Source organism: Suillus clintonianus (assembly GCF_016758775.1).
Source record: "Suillus clintonianus strain FC179 chromosome Unknown DEU56scaffold_2, whole genome shotgun sequence".
NCBI classification, from domain to species: domain Eukaryota; kingdom Fungi; phylum Basidiomycota; class Agaricomycetes; order Boletales; family Suillaceae; genus Suillus; species Suillus clintonianus.
In genome coordinates this window covers 659,598-679,193 of record NW_024539226.1, presented here as the reverse complement: position 1 = coordinate 679,193, position 19,596 = coordinate 659,598, and the positions used below count along the sequence as shown (strand labels likewise).

General features: G+C 47.4%; 6 protein-coding genes across 6 annotated transcripts; 3 read left to right on the top strand and 3 right to left on the bottom strand.

Annotated features, from left to right (window-relative positions):
- Positions 1-1,511: 1,511 nt before the first annotated feature.
- Positions 1,512-3,343, bottom strand: DEU56DRAFT_228192 (retinal short-chain dehydrogenase reductase). The gene is made up of 11 exons (XM_041345178.1): positions 3,091-3,343; positions 2,920-3,030; positions 2,770-2,871; positions 2,621-2,716; positions 2,491-2,567; positions 2,359-2,444; positions 2,221-2,305; positions 2,126-2,171; positions 2,008-2,077; positions 1,701-1,956; positions 1,512-1,649 (listed from the first exon to the last, which is right to left on the bottom strand). The coding sequence occupies exons 1-11, from the start codon at positions 3,179-3,181 to the stop codon at positions 1,554-1,556; spliced, it is 1,116 nt and encodes a 371-aa protein (XP_041215269.1). The 5' UTR covers positions 3,182-3,343; the 3' UTR covers positions 1,512-1,553.
- A 462-nt stretch (positions 3,344-3,805) lies between these two features.
- On the top strand, positions 3,806-7,333 carry DEU56DRAFT_228337 (uncharacterized protein). The gene is made up of 10 exons (XM_041345179.1): positions 3,806-3,904; positions 3,958-4,156; positions 4,205-4,234; positions 4,294-4,446; positions 4,505-4,549; positions 4,600-4,704; positions 4,751-4,825; positions 4,876-5,061; positions 5,119-5,274; positions 5,338-7,333. Exons 2-10 carry the CDS (start codon positions 3,998-4,000, stop codon positions 7,096-7,098), a joined length of 2,670 nt encoding a protein of 889 aa, XP_041215268.1. The 5' UTR covers positions 3,806-3,904; positions 3,958-3,997; the 3' UTR covers positions 7,099-7,333.
- A 498-nt stretch (positions 7,334-7,831) lies between these two features.
- DEU56DRAFT_228174 (glycoside hydrolase family 16 protein) lies at positions 7,832-10,708 on the top strand. The gene is made up of 16 exons (XM_041345177.1): positions 7,832-8,046; positions 8,096-8,152; positions 8,204-8,379; positions 8,433-8,523; positions 8,580-8,765; positions 8,816-8,924; positions 9,016-9,031; positions 9,084-9,154; positions 9,207-9,277; positions 9,329-9,565; positions 9,615-9,665; positions 9,727-9,909; positions 9,964-9,987; positions 10,047-10,157; positions 10,212-10,381; positions 10,435-10,708. Exons 1-16 carry the CDS (start codon positions 7,924-7,926, stop codon positions 10,526-10,528), a joined length of 1,770 nt encoding a protein of 589 aa, XP_041215267.1. The 5' UTR covers positions 7,832-7,923; the 3' UTR covers positions 10,529-10,708.
- Positions 10,709-10,887: 179 nt separating this feature from the next.
- Positions 10,888-12,301, bottom strand: DEU56DRAFT_750838 (uncharacterized protein; the record flags this gene model as incomplete). The annotated part of the gene is made up of 4 exons (XM_041349550.1): positions 10,888-11,367; positions 11,419-11,814; positions 11,869-11,997; positions 12,050-12,301. The coding sequence occupies 4 exons, from the start codon at positions 12,299-12,301 to the stop codon at positions 10,888-10,890; spliced, it is 1,257 nt and encodes a 418-aa protein (XP_041215266.1).
- Positions 12,302-13,504: 1,203 nt separating this feature from the next.
- Positions 13,505-14,953, top strand: DEU56DRAFT_906454 (uncharacterized protein; the record flags this gene model as incomplete). Its single annotated transcript, XM_041356824.1, has 3 exons — positions 13,505-13,826; positions 13,873-14,085; positions 14,637-14,953. 3 exons carry the CDS (start codon positions 13,505-13,507, stop codon positions 14,951-14,953), a joined length of 852 nt encoding a protein of 283 aa, XP_041215265.1.
- Positions 14,954-17,114: 2,161 nt separating this feature from the next.
- DEU56DRAFT_750836 (uncharacterized protein) lies at positions 17,115-17,873 on the bottom strand (the record flags this gene model as incomplete). The annotated part of the gene is made up of 3 exons (XM_041349549.1): positions 17,115-17,540; positions 17,588-17,716; positions 17,769-17,873. The coding sequence occupies 3 exons, from the start codon at positions 17,871-17,873 to the stop codon at positions 17,115-17,117; spliced, it is 660 nt and encodes a 219-aa protein (XP_041215264.1).
- Between the last annotated feature and the right edge of the window lie 1,723 nt (positions 17,874-19,596).

Genomic DNA, 19,596 nt, shown 5'->3' with positions numbered 1-19,596 from the left:
TCGGGAACGGATTCGACGGGTTTAGCTTCCGGGCCACCAGTCTGGAAAACACATTCTCAACAACCTAGAATAGTGCGACAAAAGTGTGTAACATACCATGTCATTTGTGCAATAAAGTGGCTGAAAGGTGGAGGTTTTTGGTGAGGAGAGAAAGGCAAGGCGCTCGTTTGCGTCTGAACGCGAGGCAGAGGCGCAGTTAGCGTCCAGTAGCGTGCTTGCATCCTGGTTATGGACGCCGGAAGAGTTCAAATTCACATGCGGCGCCGAGACCGCTGTGAATTCCTTGTGGTCCGACTCTGGCATTCCGGTTTGTGTGACAAAGGCATCCTATAAGGTGATGGGCATCGATTAGACTAGTATGTAGCTAATCGTGAAGATTCAACTTACTTTGCTTGTGTATTCAGTGCCATCATCGTTGACTGGTTTGATGTCAGGGAGAAGAGGGGAGTAGACGGAAACCGAATACGGCTCATCGAAGCTCGCGAGCGCCTTTAGCAAACGGTCCCACGCCTCAATCCATCTTCCCTCCTTGATCGCGTCGTATGGGAATGCAACTATCATTGACTCTCGAACAGCCAACATCGACTGTATGATGGACATCGTGAGCGCCATAAAGTTGCTCAAAAGTGTAGGTGGGTCTGCTATTTGCATGTTGACGCGTTATAATAAGGTCCAAGGAGGATGATAGTCTGTATGACGCGTGTTGGAGTATTGGCTGGGAGTAATCGCGCTATCCTGACGCGTTTGAACTTTGAAATGGTGATGAAAGGTCGCGAGGTCTATGCTAAGCCTCTATGTTTATAGGAACCTGGAACACGCTTTGCTGTGGCCAAGCGGAGTTGCTTTGATGTGGAGAATACCTTTGTTGCCACCGTGGATGTCTACAATCCTACACGCCACTCAAGTCGAGGACACCGCATCCTTTGTGAATAAACTGTGGACCATTAGTCCTGTGGGCTTTTTCTATCTTTGGTTGGTTGGTTGGTTGATATGGTATACTTGTCTTGGTAGCCTCGTGCATCCTAGAGCCTGCAGCATGCTCTGGTCTCCCAGGGTACTTATCTAAGTGCCAGTCGATTGGAATTTGGATGTTCCTACAAGAATACCAATAGGTGCGCGGATTGGCCCAGCCTGCTTTGACGCCTGGACTTATCCACTCCGACGCGGACTTTCCTGCCTATTTCCTCGGCGGTATCAGCCTGTTCTATGATGGCGACGAAGGTTCATATGATATCCTGTAGGAACATAACATCCAGGGCTCAATATCGAATGAACGGAGCACACAGCCGGTTGCACATACAAGTAGTCTTCTGATACTTAAGTCGGTCCAGTTAAGCTTTGAAGTTTAAGTTTAAACCCCTGACCAGAGATGACTGCTCGTTTCCAACAGGATTCAGGGGATATGTCAGAAATATTACCACCGCACAGCTAAAGCTGCAAATACAATGCGGCAACTTTGACAGATCATAGGAATCTGATAATCCGGCTGTGTTTGTCCAGTATATATTGCTGCAGTGACACTAACAGCTTTGACACAGTGCTTCTACCGACCCTCAGTGTTTCCCATTAGCATGGGGAAGTTCTCCCTCATCCGTCCTGCGTGCTGTCACCTTTTTAAAATCCCTCATCGAATGATCAGCTCCAGAGAACTGGTTCTTCGTCAATCAATCAATCCTCATATACACGATAACATGACATACCTTCTGGCAAATATCCCTGAGGTAACTGGGTATCATCTTCAACACCGGTGAAAAATTCGTGTAAAACGGCAGATATATAGTTCGGGACTGCTGTGCGTCAAGTGCAGTGATGATAGACTTTACCACTGTTACTGGCGCGATGGATGGTGCGAGGAACTTGAAGAAGGGGTTGGTTGGGAGTTGGATGGTGGAGAACAGGGGCGTTAAGATGTGTCCTGGACAAACGATGGTGGTACGGATTCCTGGCGCATCATACCTAGGAGCGAGATTAGGATGGCACGATATTGTATGTAGTTTGTATACGTACACTTTGTCAAGCTCGTAGCGCAAAGACTCGTTCATGGTCATCAGAGCCGCCTTTGATGCGCTATAATCGGCTACAGGACTGTGAGTGGCAAGATTGGATGAGGAACCTTGAAGCTTACCCATCTGGACGCTACCAGCGAAGCCCATGACCGATGACATCGTCACCTGGGGTGGAAATTCATAACGCTTCACTCTGATACAGGGGGAAGCTCACAATATGACCAGTTTTGTTTTTTATCATTCCCGGTAAGAACGCCTTCAAGGTCCAGAAATGGGCCAGGGTATTCACGCCAAATGTCCTGAAGAATGTGTTTAAGCTTCCAGCACCCAAAGGAGAAGCAAAATGACATACTGGTATACATCCTCTGGTTTGAGATCAATAATGAGTTTTCCTTGCACAACACCGGCGTTGTTGACGAGCATAGTGGGTTGACCGATCTATGAAAACTAAACACGTATCCATAAAATATGCAAGGCAATATACCTCGTCGATGATCTTCTTCGAAACGGCCTCGACTTCCTCCCACTTCGAAACGTCACATTGGTAATAAGCGATATTGTCTGGTGACAAAATTCGCATCGAATAGAAACGTGAATAGAAAAAGCTGACGCACAGTTTTCAGTTACTATCGGTTTGATGTCAAGCACAACTACCGTGACGTTGCGGACAGCAAGTGTGTTTGCTAACAGTTCTCCTACCCCCGAAGCGCCTATATTCGTCTTAAGTATTGGAAGTGCCCAATGTAACTGATAAGGGTCGTACCTCCAGTGACGACTACAATCTGTTCGCTCCAATCTAAGGGATCAGGCTTGAAGAAAAGGCTACCTTGATTGCGGTACAACAGTGAAATCCACTTCAAGAGCCCTGCTAATATGTTAGTATCAGAAGCGCTCGCAATATACGAGGACGTACAGAAAGCAGAAACAACTGCGCAATATATGGATGGAACGAGTACAACTGGATCTGAGAACTCATAACCTTGAAAGACATAAAATATGGGTATGAAACACGTAAAGAAGGGACCTGTGGACAGGCAGCATGTTAATGTTTAGCCACGGGAATAAGGATGACAAGTGCACGAACTGAAAGCTGTCTGCGACAGGACTTTGACAGCCATGTCAATATCTATGCTGTCGTAGATAGGCGCAGGATCATAGCTGGATGGTGCGTTCATATTTAAGTCGGCTGAAATATATGTTGACAATGACCGTCTCGACCAGTGGGTGAAGTGGGAGCGATAATACGTTAAAAAGAGTAAGGCAAAAGAAGGTCTACTGAACGGCGCAGCCGATAGCAGGAGAGAGATGGAAGTTGAATGAGACTTTGTCTGACTGGGCGCTGAAGTAGGTATATCACAGTCTTACAGCGTGAGATGATTTATTGCATGTTTCATCAGCCCATCACTGATTCACTGTTGTGGACCACAGCCTACCACAGCCATAGGTTGCAAAGTCTGCACGAGCCTCGAGCTGCCTCCAGTGTAGGACAGTTGAAGATGGATGGCCCGAGCACCGGCATTAAATGTTGCCTATGATGGAAGACGCGACAGTTCAGTGATTTTGACACGCCATACAGACTCGATGATCCATTGGTTTTGCCAGTACTACCCTCCTGCACTACCCCATGTAGACTCGAGAAGTCTTTGCAAGTCATGCTCATATTTCATCACGCGTTCTATGATGATATATCCACTTGCATACCGTTGGGATTTGAAACATATTAACGTTTGGTATACTGATCTGTTTGGTCTACTTTGCAGATATTCGGTCAGCCCATGTCAACATCTCTTCTTATTACTTCCATCCCCGCGCTTTCAGTCATTCACCAGAAAAGCGCCCGCCAGTCATCATATCAAGTTGAAAACTAGCGCGGAGGGCATATTCATTCAAGGGACACAGTACGTTAGCGCTTTTCTCCGAAACCGCCGAGCGTGACGCGTTCCTCTTTCAGTTTGAACGATATTTCCCTTGATTTATAATTCAAGCAACAGATGGGGGTTGAAGCAAGCCGCCCTCCGGCTGCTGCTCCTATTGGCTCTTCAGAGACGCCAATGATCAAGGTCGCGAATATCCCACAGGCTCCGTGCGCAACCGCATTGAGCGCAGCCTCCAGTGGCGACGTCACGCCGGGTCATATTCAAGCAACTTCCGTAAGTCATTCGCCGCTTCGGCATGTATTTCCTAAGAATGTGCGACAGGTGGCCGACGCCACTACGTCTAGGAACAAGGTCGGCTATTTTCACCGTATGACACCGAGATGACCGTTAAACACAAGACTATTATGCAGGAAGGCAACTTGAAAGCTACTGTCATCGCGCCCGCGCCAAACAACGTTAAACTTAATGCGTCCAGCGCGGTAGATGCCGTGAGTGCCTTTTGTACGTCTACCCTGAATTACCTCATCTTTAAGTTCCATAAGATCGAAGCCACTTGCAGAGAGGTATGGGTTTTTAGATTATCTGAAGTTTTCGAAATTTGGACATTTGATGATATCATAGGCATCCGACCTTGATTGCGCATCAGTCACCCGTCAAGAGCAAGAGGTTAGTTTTGCTCACGGTCGTCGCGGAACTGCTTTTCACGCCACATACAGGAAAAATGCGACCGAGACTTTTGTGTCCCGGATTCCGCACCACAAGGACATCCGTCTACGTCGGGGAATGAAGCTGTCATTGCCACTGGCTCTGGCGCACCAGGAGTAAGGAACTATGATGGCGCATTTTTACAAAGTCTAATCCTTTTAGAATGTTAATCAACCGCTGTTAAGCGAACGAAAATTATCTGTCACACCCAAAGCAGAATCCGCGCCTGTCGAACATGTCCGTGGCATTGACCAAATTGGTGTCTATAATGCTAATATTTTCTTCAGCCCGCCAATAATTCTCTAGACTCGATTTCATCTACAATCATTCCTGAATCATTTGAAGCATCAGAACCGCCATCTCGTGGCCGCGTACAACAGCCATTCGCAAATATTCAATCTAATGACACCCAACGACATGTCGCCACCGCATCCATAGAAAGCAGTTTGTCTCCTTGCAAGAACCGCATTGTCGTGAGTGCGCCTAATTGTCGGTTTTTCTGATTTCCTGAACCACCAATCGAACTTCAGATACCCGATGTAGCATCTACAAATATCATTTCTTCTGTCCTTAAATCCGCCACTGAGTACAGCATTGAAAATACCGGCAGGACCTATACAAGTACTCCTATCAAGACCAAAAACGCAGGGGTGCCTGTTGCTGTTACATATGCGGACGCCACGAACGTAAGTTGTTGCGTTACTGCTTGATGTTCATCCGGGATTTAACAATTAAAATGACTATTATAGTTAGCTGCGCGATACCCAGACTTGGCCTCCCAGATCCTCGTCTCCCCACTGCGGAAGCGCACCGCAAGTCAGGAAGTTGCCCTGATACCTGAACAGGATTTGATCGAGGAGAGCCCGCCAAGCGGTCGGAGGCGTCCTCGTAATCGCAGGCACAGGCGCAAACGTTCCCGGGACAATCAAGAAGCATCGCAGCAACAAAGTCGAGGATCCTTGGGGACCCCGGGACCTGGTGCTTCTCCATCCCGCCACAAGGATCATCCGAGTTCTGCTTCTGGAACAGTCGATCCGAAAGAGACCTCTAGGTTCCACTATGCGCAGGCGAATTGGTCAGTCGATTCTGCGTCGCCTACGCCAAATCCAGCTGTGGAACGTGCGCCATCGCTCCAGACGAATCGTCACACAATTCTAGGGACATTGCAAGAGAGAACACACGACTACCAACGAGAAAGCAGCGACGTGAACTGGGTTGCTCTCGCAGCCGAGATGCAGCCTTCGACTCCATCTCCCACGAGATTTGCAACACTAAAACGAGAGCAGCACAACACTATGCATTTAAAGGGCGACGAGCGTGCTGGTACTACTAAGGCTACGGATTCGACGACTACTTCTCTCGGGCGACGTTCTAGTAATGCGGAGATGTTGCTCACGGAGCTGTTCCGCAAGGCGATGGAGACGAGCAGCCCCTCTGCGACGAAGGTTCGCTACACCGAGCACAGTCCTCTCAGGAAATCACAGGCTGAAGGACCGACCCCTGTCAACACACTCGTAACAGAGACTGCATACCCAGTGAATCAGGCGGAGAAGATCATTGAGGGAGACTCCCCTCGGGTCAAATTGCCTGTCTCTTCGACGCCTGTGATGAAGACCTCTACATCAAAGTCCCCAACAGCACAGACGGAAGAACACCAAACTGTACGCCAGAGTTACAAACCTCCAGCAGCGCGGATGCAAGAAAATACTGTGTTCCAGAGTTACAAGCCCCCAGCAGCACGGACGGCAGAGGATTACACTACACCCCCGAGTTATAAGCCCCCAGCAGCACGAACGGAAGAGAATTACACTACACCCCCGAGTTACAAGCCCCCAGCAGCACGTACGACGGAAGATCACACTATACATCAGAATTACAAGCCTCCTCATCAGCGCCTTAATGAAAACAACCAGAACGCGACAGCTACGCAGAAGCCGCATATTTACCACGCTTCGCCACTGAATAGGCAGAACCCTTGCACGCCACCTTCGCCGCGCTCGAGTGAGATATTGGAAAGAAGTGAACGCATCCGTTATTTAGAGCGACTTCTTTCAAGAGAGCGTGATCTACCGATCAACATCACCGGGCTTGATGTGCCGTCACCCAAGGCGGCCCAGGCGCTGCAGCCCATCGGACCGTGGCGAGCTTCTGACGAAAAGGCGTTCCACGAGCACGGCGCGATAAACCCCGGGACTAGCGCTAATCAGTCTTTGGATCTCATGCGCGCAATGCAGGCGATGGGCTTGGACATTTCTCCGAGGACGGATGGTCTGGCTTCCCTCGGGAGTGGCAACGAATCTGGTCGTCGTCCAAGCGCGGTGGAGCGTAACGGATTCAGCGGCGTGCGAAGGCGGTCAGGTACGATGACGACAGAGGACACTGTGTTACGGACACGGACGGTGCCTTCACAGGGCTTGAGGTCGCCCCGCGGAGGCGGAGGATATAGGAGTGTGAGCGGTCAGTCGATGGAGACGAACGTTCCAGTGACGCAGTTTACGGGCTATAGATAGATAGAAGACGGGGAATTTCCTGGTTCAAGTTACGTTAATCCATCACGCGCGTACCTCCTCCTGGTAATGTTGCATTCTTTTTGGGTTGGAGCCGTGCGCTTCGTATTCGGGCGGCGGTTTCATGAGCGAAAAATTTGTTGACACTGACAGAGTTCGGCCATCGGTTGGGGCATCAGCACAGCAGTCACGTGTGGAACGGTTTGGACAGCAATAATTGTTGTTAGTTTCAGATGAAGTTCTTGTTGTACTTGCCGGATCAGTTAAGCAGTTCAATCAGCGAAAGCAGTCCTGTCATTGATCTATTATTAAATACGCACGAAGTGGAGCAAGTTGGTCGCGTGTGATATTCAGGAAGTTTATACATCCCGCAGAGTGTATCCTTTCAAGGGCTGGAGGAGGCTGGAACAGCTGAGGACGGACTTGAGGAAGGCTGAGTGGAGGACTGTGCTGTGATCTGTTTCAGTTTGCTATTTCCGGAGATGACATCCAAATTTGGAAATGAAGTTAGAGCTCGACTTCATCGCATCCTTTTATGATTGATTATTCGGTTCTGCCTTTGTGCTTGCTCTTGTTGGTCCTCTCAAGCTCTAGATCAGAGAGGCAGCATGGGGGCAGCATGGGGATTCCCATAACAACTTGAACCGTAATAGAACCCCCGTTTTTTGTATCAAAAAAGGGCTCTCCACTAAGTTCCACTTACGTTTCGCATGGAATGATGCACGAATAAAGTTCGTATGCACTCCGTTAATCTTACCTCCTACTCGTAACTATACTTTCAGCCTCGTGGTTACGACCCCTTCTACGTTCTTTCTACTCACAACAGCCATGGTCCACTCAGCAGACAGTAGCGACCTCACACTCTCTCCCGGCTCAAAGGCAAGCTTGCTGCCTCGTAATAGACACACTCTTTCCCAGTCAGACAGAGTACAGAGTTTCGCAAGCATATCGGTAAGCTTCGCGCCACACCTTTCATCATCCCTTTCCAATACCTTTGCAGACAGAGTCACCGTACACTGCTGGTGCAGGTTCCAGGTTGGCTGCAATATCACACCGCGTACGTCGACCTTCCCTATACGTCAACGTTCACTGACTGTATCTCTTCCAGTTTCATTTATCCCCAGACCCTCGTGACTGGGGCTCCAGTTTATACAGTGATTGCAAGGAACCCGACGATGACCTTCACAATCCCAGTGTCAGAGACCACAATAGTTGGGGCCCTGATCGCGGTCTAGCGAATATCGGTTGCCTTCTTATCATGGCCGTTGGCCTAATTACCCTTTTGTCAGTGTTCCCAATCATTCAAGTCTTGAGTTCGACTGAACTGGCTCACTCAGCGCTGGATATCCAATAATAACATATTTCACGAGAACCTCGCTATCAAATCAAGGTGGGTTCAACCTAGGCGGAATTAATGCAAGTGGCCAAGTAAGTCTTGTCATTGTCCTCATACTTCAGTAATTCAACAGTATCTCGCTCGTTAGATACCAAAAATTCCTGGTAATTTGGGCCTCATCGACACCGACACTCCCGGTAACGTCTTTACCAAGCCCTCTTGGAACGGTGGACCGGACATGGAGCTCGTCTTCTCTGACGAGTTCAATACTCCAGGGAGAACATTCTGGCCAGGCGATGATCCATACTGGGAAGCTGTTGATCTACATTACTGGGTAGCTTATTTTGATATCGCCTATAGTGTGGTACTAATCGTCATCCCCAGCAAACGAATAACCTGGAGTGGTATGACCCTGCGGCGATCACCACCCAAGACGGTTACCTCGTAATAACCTTGTCTCAAAAGGAGACCCATAGCCTGAACTACCAGGGCGGTGAGTACTTGGTTATCTACGATGTTCCTGAGCCCTTTAAAATCCTCGTTCATCGTCCTGTTCTCAAGTCACTTATACATGTTCTTAATAGGCATGATGTCCACATGGCAAGTGTTCCTCTGGCCGGCAGCTGCTGAACCGCGTCTCATTCATATGTAGGAACAAATTCTGTTTCACCGGTGGATACATCGAAGCGTCCGTCTCATTGCCTGGTGTGAACAACGTAGTTGGTAAGAAAGTGTATCATGCACATCATCACGCATAGTCAATGTGTACCCACAGGATTATGGCCCGCTATCTGGACACTCGGAAACCTTGGTCGAGCCGGCTATGGCGCAAGCTTGGAAGGAATGGTCCGTCATTCTTACTTCCTCTCCCACTCATCATCTCATCATGGTTCACAGTGGCCATATACTTATGATGCCTGTGACATCGGCACTGTACCAAACCAAACCGTTAATGGCCTTCCAATTGCAGCTACTGAAGGCGGTGACTCAGGTCAAAACGGGATCTTGTCTTTCCTACCTGGCCAGCGGCTCTCGCGATGCACTTGCAAGGGCGAGTCTCACCCAGGTCCTATGCACTCAGATGGGACGTTTGTGGGGCGCGCGGCTCCTGAGATTGATATGTTCGAGGCGCAGGTATGTTTCGGCTATGTGTCAGTTGAACTAAGGATTTAACAAACCCCAGATTACGGGAGAGCCTCTGACAGGTCAAGTTTCCCAGTCAGCACAATGGGGTGTGCGTGTGTGATCTTTCATGACCCAAAACGAGCGCTCATGTATCTCTTGTTTTCACTCAGCCTTTCAACGCTGGTTACATCTGGAAAAACACGAGCGATAACGAAATAATACCGAACCCGTCAATCACAGTTCTAAATACCTACATTGGCGGAGTGGAGCAGCAGGCTACCTCCGCCGTGACAAACACGAATCAAGGTTGTTACGAGGGTGAAACAGGATGTTTTTCGGTGTATGGTTTCGAGGTTCGTTCGTTCATGACATGACATTTGATCGTTCATTGGCTTATCTTGCTCCAGTATCTTCCTGGCTTTGATAAGGCGGTTGGTATTTCCCATGGGGTTTCAAAATATCAAAAAAAGTTAAATAACCCGCTCCACAGTACATAACGTGGATAGCAAACAACGAAGTTTCGTGGACACTCAACGTTGCAGGCATGGGACCCGATCCCGCTGTCGGTATTTCCGCTCGACCCATACCGCAGGAGCCAATGGTTTGTTTCCTTTTTACATTCCAAAATTGTCCATGAGCTCACTTCTTTCCCCAGTACATTATCATGAATTTGGGCATGTCCACTAATTTCGGTCCTGTCGATCTGGAACACTTGCCTTTCCCTGTACACATGCGCGTGGACTATATCCGTGTATACCAGCCCTCAAACGCACGGAATATTGGATGTGACCCGAAAGCCTTCCCTACAGCAGATTATATTAACACGTATGTATCCTGCTCACTTGACTCGACAAAGTGGTTCACATCTTTATTTTTAGGTACAGCGAGGCGTATACCAATCCAAACCTTACCACCTGGAAGGGCGACTTCAATCAGCCATTCCCCAAGAACTCGTTCCTAGGCCAATGCTAATTTTTTGTTTTGTTTTTGTTTGCTTGTAGCTGTCGACTCATCACGTCTGCGACGTTGCTTCACTTACCCCTTCTGCTGTATCAGTACACACCTGCACCCGACTTCAGCATATTCCCTTCTCCCATCTCCACTATAATCTCCCATTGCCTATTTGCATGTCACGTCCTCGTTCGCTTTCCTCCACGCGCCTGTCCATCCTCCCCCACCCCACGGCTAGTTTATCGCCCCTCATTTATTCGCCATGCTCAACGCGATTCCACGGAACACACCCACTGCATCATCATTCGTCTTGACTAACAAACCCGTATATATACACATAGAGAAACAGCAGCATGTTGTCTGTACACAAATACGACAATTCATACGTCAGCAAGCTTTGATGGCTCGCTTGAAGTGCGCGGTATCCCAGTGCTTGTATTGGGTAAGAATGAGCGTCGGTTGAGAACGAGACCTTTCAGTGCGCGTATCTCGCGCCGTATTTCGTCCACGTCTGTGTTGCTCGTCGCAGGCGATCCGTTGATGCTGCGCATATGGATAGCTAATGAGTATGTTTGGGTGGCGATGTACCCGGTGAAATCTGCGAGTGCTTGGAGGGTTCGTTGTGTAGGGCGGAGAGGTGCTATTTCGGTTTTGGAGAGTGGAGGAGCTGGTGCGTTGCGGGGAAGCGCTGCTTGTAGAGTCTCGAGAGCGACGATCATGGGCGGAGGGGGAGATATTGGTGGAGGAACATATGTCCAGAGGAGACGAGAGGGATGGTCTGGGATAGATGAAGAAGAGGAAGATTTCGGCGAGGTGGAAGTGAATAGAAGAGATTCGTTGAGTGTTTGCCAGAGGTCATTCTGAGCAACTAGATAAGCTTATGATGTTGAAAAAAAGGCAGGAGTACTGACCTGGCACTCAGCACCTTGCTCTCCCTTCAACCATGGAAGCTTGTCTTCAAGATGGTTGAATAGATCACTTGTGCTTATTCCTTCGGTGCTTTCCTTCGAACGAGTCAGTTCCTCGATAGCGGAGCGCAAAATTGAGACGTTCGAGGTGTCACTGGCATCCTCGTCGTCGATATCGGCTTTGCGGCGACATGCGAGTATATCATCTAGCGAATGGCATTCTGCGTATTCCGGTATCTCCTTGTATATTACGGGCTTTGGCAGGCCAGCAAAACATTCCGCCTGTTTCTCCTTGAATGTAGCGAGGGATTCGTTGAGACGAAGCATGAGTCCAGACTGGTGGGCATGAAGCGCATGGCGAGCGTGGTAGGTTTGCGAGATTCTCGGTAGGAAGAACCGCTTCAGATGATAGCTCAGCTCAGTTGTGGTTTAGTTTGGAACGAGCACACTCACGTAGTAGATGAAGAGCACGAATGCTGAAGTCCCAGTCAGCCACTTGAATACACGCGCAATCCCAATGAGCATGTTAGGAAGATTAGATGGAGGAGGCTGAGGATACGTCCGTGGCGGTACTGGCGGGGGCTTAGTGTACATGAGCGAACTTGAAGACAAACTAGCTTCAAGTGCAACTCACGATTTCCCGGAGTAGTGAGTCGATCTCGTCTTGTGAAAGCCCCTTGTCGACGAGGAATGCATGCTTGGAGGTATTGTCTTGCGAGCGGATATGGGGAGTTGATAGGAAGGTGCGAGCTCTTGCTATTAGTTCTGAGCGGTTGGCGGACGGTTGTGGGGTTTGATCAGGTTTACCGGTCTCTGGTGCTGGCTGTTTGTCGGTGTCGCCCGAGGAGGCTTGCGTTGAAGCTTCTGCTGTCTGATCTGGGTCCATAAGTTGATACGTGTACGGGTTGCCGGAAGGGATGTTATCTGTCACTTGAAAGCTATATTACGCTAACAAAAGTACCAGTAGGGACGTTTGTTTATTTCTAAAGATGTAGCCAAACAAATACTCGTCTTGAGCTAAACGCTCCTCAGTGAGCTGTTCATTCTATGATTTCCTCACACTCGCCTCTCCTGAGTCCCGCAAAGCACATCAGTTCTCTGTTCAAAATTTTCGTTTTCTGTCTAAAGTGTATCAGCTCTCCCAGCTCGCTCCCCCCCCCCCTCCGACACGTCACGTGACTTCCCGCCGGCATCCAAAAAAGGAATGTGACCCCAACGGGGACGAGTGACTTGTGCCATACATAGCTTTACTCTACTACAAGCACATACCATGGACTTGGATTTATTACCCGAACTACAGATATGCTCAAAGTCAAAGTGCAAAAATGTTCTCCCTCATGATAGTACCTGGAAAACATGTGAGAGGTGCCGAGAGTATGACAAAATCAATGCAGCTGCTTGGAGGAAGAGAAAAAGAGAGGCCTGACCCGAAGAGCCAAGGCCTGCCCCACCCCCTCCACTAGCACCTATGGCACCAACTGTGGTAGCTGGAAACAATGCAGAACATCCAATAGCTGTGGAAAGTGACTCTTCAGAGGTGATTCCACTACCTTGAAATTATTGATGAATACTAACATATATTATGTGACAGGGAATCCATAGTTGAAGCTACAAAGATAGTCAAAGTCTCTTCATGGAGCTCTGAAGAGTTTTTAAGACTTCAAAGGACATTTCCTTCTATGGACACTATACCGTGCTTGTAGATCCACTCATGAATGAATGAGAATGAGTCAAAATGACTGCTTTTGAAATCTGGAAGATTACTGGATACAGATTTAAGTGAGTTTGACCATTTAGAATAGCGGAAAGTTGACTCACAAGGGTTGACAGAGTGAAGGATCACTTCATGTTGAAAACAGGTCATAAGACTCAATTCTGGTGCTGTCAAGATGTCTCACGGAAGTAGAAGGCCTGTCCAAGTCAAAAAGAAGGTGTCAAACACCGTGATACAGTGGGGATGAAACATTTCAACTGTCACAGCACTCTTGTCGTGTCGTGTTGCCAATGCACCCCTGATGATATTGATCAGCGGACCTTGTCCATCCATATCGAGCATCATGACTCACACACACCATACTTTGACGTCACAATGCCAGTGGAGGCAACAGAAATAATCCACGATAACCTTGAGTGGAGTATACCGAGCACATTAGTACCAAGGATCCAGGGACTCTTCCCGAACATCACATCCAAACAAGTTCATTCTGCTTGGTCTTGCATGAGCCAAATCCTGTGGAAGAAGGACGAAAATCAACTCACATCTGCAAAATTATTGCTTGATGAGCTCGCAGGGGATGTAGATATATTTGATATTGAAGAGGTTGTTGGTGTTGAGCAAGTCTGCTGGGGAATGAAGAGGATTGCGAAGTCCCTTCGTAAAAATATCATCGAAATTGCCCTTGATGCAACCTGTGAGTAATTGAATTTATCGAGAGCAACATCTCATGCAGAAAATAGATAACATGAACTCAAAGCACCTTGAACTATATAGTGTCCTTGGCGAGTTTGATAATGCTGGATTTCCACTGTCATACTACCTGTTATCCACCGCAACATCGATCGAGATTGGAAAACGCACCACTGCACTGCGGAAGTGGGCACAGTGTCTTCGAGACAAGTATGGTGTTGTCCCTGCCTTCATTCATGTTGACAAGGACATGGCGGAGATCAGTATGTTGAAAAGTGTTTGGCCTGAAGCGAAGATTCAATTATGCTACTGGCATCTTCGTAAAGCTGTACGAGAGCGCTTATCAAAATCCAAACCTACCACAACACCTTATAAAGCAGTGCGGGCACACAAGGAATTCTCGTTCATAGATGTCACCTTCAGGCCCTCATGCACTTCTCGAAGCCATGAGTTGTTCTACTGATCTGGATCCTTGTTGTCAAACTCGGACCAACATACTATAAAAAGATTGACCACCTACTCAATGATTTTGCCTGATTTCGGGAGTTGTCGTCGTGGCGAAAATAATTCAAAAGAGACTGGCTGCACGCAGCCAATACCCCAATCACGGTACCACTCAACCCCAAATATCATCTGGATCCCCATTGTTGGGTCTGCACCTGCCCAAATTTTGTTAAAACTCGGTTTCTCATTTGTAAGCATCTGGTACAAAGTGTACACCCCGTAGCACCTACCTTATTCCTTGAGGTGCAACGGAACCGCACCATACCATTTTGGACACATCCATTGCTCGTCCCCCTCAATTCCTGTCCAGCGCTGCCCACCACTGCAATGCCTGTTCCTGTGCCACCGGAACCAGTGAACGAGGGGGAAATGGAATCAGGCGATGAAGTTGGTGATGGTGTGGAAGATGACCTTGTGGATATGCTCTGTCAACAGCTCGACATGAGGACATTCCAGGAACGCATGCTCACACATGTCAAGAACATCCGTGATTTCTGTGATGGCCTTGAGTATCAAATTCAATTTAATGACTATAGAATGCTTACCATTCTCAAACACAATGGCTCATCCTTCCTCCGTCTGGCAGATAATTGTCTCAGTCGTGAACAACAAGAAAACTCGTCTTGATCGTGGAGCCCAACAACCTGGGAAAAAGGTACCGCCAGCGCTATGTTTTATTGTGCTCGTTCATCATCCCAGTGACCACATTCATAATCACTCTAATAACCACTTAATCCCTCTAGCTAGTACAGTGCATATATTTTCTTTATTCATTGCCATTGTCACATACTATATACTTAATACATATAACATTAATAGCGTTCAAGAATCAACTCAGAGAGACTTGAGAGAACAAGAAAATAAACCATCATAGCCTTTTTTGGATGCTGGCGGGAGGTCACGTGACGTGTCAGAGGGGGGGGGGGGGTGAGCTAGGTGAGCTAAGTGTATCCTTCAAGTTGTCGACGACAAAAGTTAGATGTATGACTCAAGTCAAGGAGTAACTTGGCATGTTTGGGTATTTTTCTTACTGTCACAGTATTCTGGTTTTAATGTATCTATTTTGCGCAATGCGAACGATGGATTCATTCTTGCTAGTGCCGCCTGTAATGAGCACTTTTTGACATCTCCTTGCGCTGATGACACCTCAGGCCATTCATATTTTTGTGGTACTTGTCGTCCAATATTGGGCTCATCATCGTTGGACATCTTGATACTCATGTAAGATCAAAGGAGCTCTCGAGTATGGGAGATCATGCATGCAGTGCTCGAATTGGCGCTCAGTGGTCTACAGCAATTAATGCAGGCTGTGTGGGTGGCGGAACTTTTTCTATGGCATTTTAATCTATTAAAATGGCCTAACAACACGGGCCCATTATGATATATTTTAAGATAACAGTCAGCATTTTCATGAGCATTACCACACTATTTTTATGCGCATTGAAATGGGCATTTGAATGGTACGCACCAAGTGTTAGTGCGCATTTGAATGGTAACCACTGAGTGTTAACGCGCATTTCAATGGTAACCCACCAAGTATTAATGTACATTTAAATGGTACCCACTGAGTGTAAATGGGCATTTTAATGGGCATCCCGGTGGTATCAATGTGCATTTTAAGGTTATCAACTAAATTTTAATGCTCATTCTAACGTGACAAATTTATTTGACAATGACACGAAGCCTGCATTGCAATCAGATTGTACTAGTTGTGATACTAATACGAAGCATGTATATAACTATGGAATACAACAAATCATGTGTGATGAGAGGAGTGACGTGTAGCGGCGGAATCATTGGTTGACTTGGGTTTTTTCCTGCCCTTAGACTTGGGTGCCTGTGCCTGAGATTCAGTAGCCAAAGTCTCTGCGTGAAGTGCCGTAGGAGTTGGGAGACATGGAGTTGGCTGTGGGTCAGGATTACTGCGAACGACAGGTGCCGCTGTAGGAGACGCCCAGGCTGCAGCCCCGTACGGCACCATTTCCCCTTACTGGACGAAGTCATGCCTACCTTCCACAGGCCGTTGCGGACCATCACACGAGGTTGCGGAATCCACGCATCGCATCGCAACGTACCGTCCGTCCATATCCTGTCCGTATCTGTCAGTTCCCACTGGTGCGTTCTTATCTCTTATTACTGGATCCTGATCATTCGCAGAACTATGCGCATACCGTTCCCATGCATGAGGTCGCATAGCGCTACTTACATATTATCCCCTCCGACTTCGCATACATATGCGCTCGCTTATACAGTTCCGGTTTCTTACGGACTATGATATATACTACGTTGCGGACTCATATCCAGTACTTTTTTCCTACATTCGCTCTCTGGTTGTGTGTTGCGGAGTCACTAGCTTAGTCTTACCTTGTCTTTCCTTGCTTGAGCAATCATCTGTTTGCCTTCTCATCTCGCGTGAACGCTCGCATCATCATCGACAGTTGGCTATTGCTAGATCCAGTTGAGTTCACTCGCAAGACAGTCCCGTCGCATCCTGCATATACCTGGTACCTTACCCGTTTTACCTGTTTTCCTGTCCTGATACCTGGTACCTTCCCCGTCTCGCATACCTGGTACTCCCTAGACTTCGCATCCGCATACTCCGCATCCATGCGCATCCTCGCACCTCTACGCATTCTCCCGCAAGCAGCCGTTCCGTCTCCAGCACATCACTTCCCTACTCACTGTTCCCCTCGCTCATACTTGAGGAACTGCTCTCAGAGCTATCCCCTTGGGTCGACTACTATTCTCACACCCAGCAGGATCGGTACGCTATCACTATAGCGGACTTCTACGATTTCTCCCACACCGCAACCTCTAGTTGAAGAGTGTTGGTGTTGGTGGGCATGGCTACCACACTGGTAGGTCCAGAGGTTGCAGCAGAACGGTGCGTATCTTCATTAGCGTGGACTGGAAGGTCGACATATTCCAATGATTCCGAGTCTGAATCACTGGCGTCAAGTGCCGCCATAATGCGATCGAGTGATTCAGTGACATCCTCCATGGTGCATGAAGCATCATCGGATGGCTGCATCTTCACAAAACCATCGAAGATGTACCTGTTGATTTGGTCGATGATGGATTTGATGTGCTGGTGGGTCCACTTGACGACGAAGAACTTCTTGACTGTCTGAAAGATAGAGTGATAGGCGATTGAGGAAATAGCACCAACACCATTGCCTGAAAACTCCTGATCTGGGGATAGGATAAATATAGTCTACAGCGTGTGATGAGTATTGTACATTTAGAGTATGAAAATCTTACTGATGTGACACCAAATGTGATCAGCCCAGGAGTGCAGTTCGTGAGTTGCCATATTTTGGCGTAGGAAGGTGGTCCACTGCGTGCTTTGGGATACAATGACATCTTTCCGCATATTGCAACCTTGATGACCTTTAAAATAAGGTATGAGCAGTGAGGTCTGTCATCAACAACTAGAACTTACCTTCGCGATGATGATCCAGTTTCTGAAAATTTTCTTTTCATTTACGATGTGATCAGGGTTAGTGTTGCCACAGCTCAGACAACAACTTTTGAAATAAATTGACATTGTGGGCTGAATAAAATTCCTTAAATCATGAGAATATTTATGTAGGTAGATTGGGCCAGGAACCGGGGGGTTACCTGAGGACATTTTTCACTAGGATACATTGTTGGCCCGCCATGAAGCAGCTCAGTGATAACTCCAAAAGCCAGACTCTTTACTGAGTTGCTTCATAGACATGTGAATATGCATCTCTGTGAAAAATGCCCTTATGTAACCCCCCGGTTCCTGGCCCAATCTACCTACATAAATATTCTCATGATTTAAGGAATTTTATTCAGCCCACAATGTCAATTTATTTCAAAAGTTGTTGTCTGAGCTGTGGCAACACTAATCAGGGTAAAGTATGGGCGCCTTGAAGATATTATATACATTTCCCTTGCCCGCTTCCCATCCAATTAAGCCGGTGACCTGCGGAAGTGAAGTATGGTCGTATTTTGACATGAAGAATTCATTTGGCATATCAAATATACCACCTGCAACGGTGCGCAGGCTGTTTAGAAATGAAGAACGAGCTTGCTGCATTCCACTACCAAACTATTCAAGGCTTTAGTTAATAAAATGACTTGAGATATTAATAAGAATTATGCACCTGGTTGAAGAACATGTTTGTTCGCATCCGAGCATGCAACACATGGTCAATGGATGTGTAGAGATCAGTGACGAGAGCATCCTTTTCTGTAGACTTCTTCGCATAACGATTTGGGGCCGAGAAGTCGGCTGGAGGATCAGGACAGTCCATTTGAAAAATGACTTTGTTGGGGAGAAACATCTCGGTAGTCAAAGCATACTTCTTTGCCAAACCTAAAATAAGTTTGTCGATCTCATTGGTCTTCGATGAATCAGAAGTGACAGAGGTCACAGCGGATCTGGGTGTGGACGACATCACAGATGCTGATTGAGACATTGATGATGTTCTAGGTGATGACGATTGAGGGCGTTTGCGAGAACACTTCAGCTGTTGCGCAGCGAGAACATTGTTGCTCTCATTCAGAGACACATTCCACAGCTGGAGCTGCCCATGTTGAAGCTGTAGATATTTGATGTACTATTAGATAGAGTGCATTAGTAATATTTAGAACAGATATGAACAGAAGCAAGAGTGTACCTCTTGGTAGTGCTCAACAGAAGCACCTCTGCTTGGTGGAGCCACAGGCCATCAGATGCCTTCATCCTCCAATTCAGAGCCTGATTCAGAGCCTGAACGAGATATCATTGAGCTAGAATCAGAGTTAGACATTGATGATTCAAATAGCAAATCTGAGAGGGTGTGTTGCAGGGCACCGAGTCAAAGCCATCTCACAGTCGATGTCATTTTATAATGTGGTCGCAAAGTTGGTGTAACAGAAGGGACACTAATAAATGCTTACTAATTTATTGCACCAGAAGGAGTATGAGTCATTAAGGTCATGAGGCTGTAACCGAAAAAGTAAGTCAAATTGAATGGTCCAGGTAAAGACGTTCATTGCAGCACAATGGTACACATTGCGAGCCTACACAATAACATGCAGACAGATCAAATCTTGTGATTCAGAGACAGAATAAGGTGACTTACGTCTGTAAAACTGTGAATGTAAATTGACACGAGGTTGTTGAACGAGGACTCTTCAAGTTGCTTTGTATGGTCCAGGTGAAGCGAAAATTAAGGGCACACTGGTATGCGCACAATCAACATAATGGCTCAGAGTGTAATAAGCTGCGGAAGGGGTGAGGAGGAAGTCGTTGGCTG

Bases quoted from the DNA above. Each gene is read 5' to 3' on its own strand.
- DEU56DRAFT_228192 (XM_041345178.1), bottom strand. From the start codon at position 3,181: ATGAACGCACCATCCAGCTATGATCCTGCGCCTATCTACGACAGCATA. The intron at 2,717-2,769 runs GTACGACCCTTA...AGACGAATATAG, and splicing joins GATTGTAGTCGTCACTGGAG to GCGCTTCGGGGGTAGGAGAA. The intron at 2,306-2,358 runs GTATGTCATTTT...CACATTCTTCAG, and splicing joins AAACCAGAGGATGTATACCA to GACATTTGGCGTGAATACCC.
- DEU56DRAFT_228337 (XM_041345179.1), top strand. From the start codon at position 3,998: ATGGGGGTTGAAGCAAGCCGCCCTCCGGCTGCTGCTCCTATTGGCTCT. The intron at 4,550-4,599 runs GTTAGTTTTGCT...CGCCACATACAG, and splicing joins TCACCCGTCAAGAGCAAGAG to GAAAAATGCGACCGAGACTT. The intron at 4,705-4,750 runs GTAAGGAACTAT...TAATCCTTTTAG, and splicing joins CTGGCTCTGGCGCACCAGGA to AATGTTAATCAACCGCTGTT.
- DEU56DRAFT_228174 (XM_041345177.1), top strand. From the start codon at position 7,924: ATGGTCCACTCAGCAGACAGTAGCGACCTCACACTCTCTCCCGGCTCA. The intron at 8,380-8,432 runs GTCAGTGTTCCC...TGGCTCACTCAG, and splicing joins GTTGGCCTAATTACCCTTTT to CGCTGGATATCCAATAATAA. The intron at 10,158-10,211 runs GTTTGTTTCCTT...TTCTTTCCCCAG, and splicing joins CCATACCGCAGGAGCCAATG to TACATTATCATGAATTTGGG.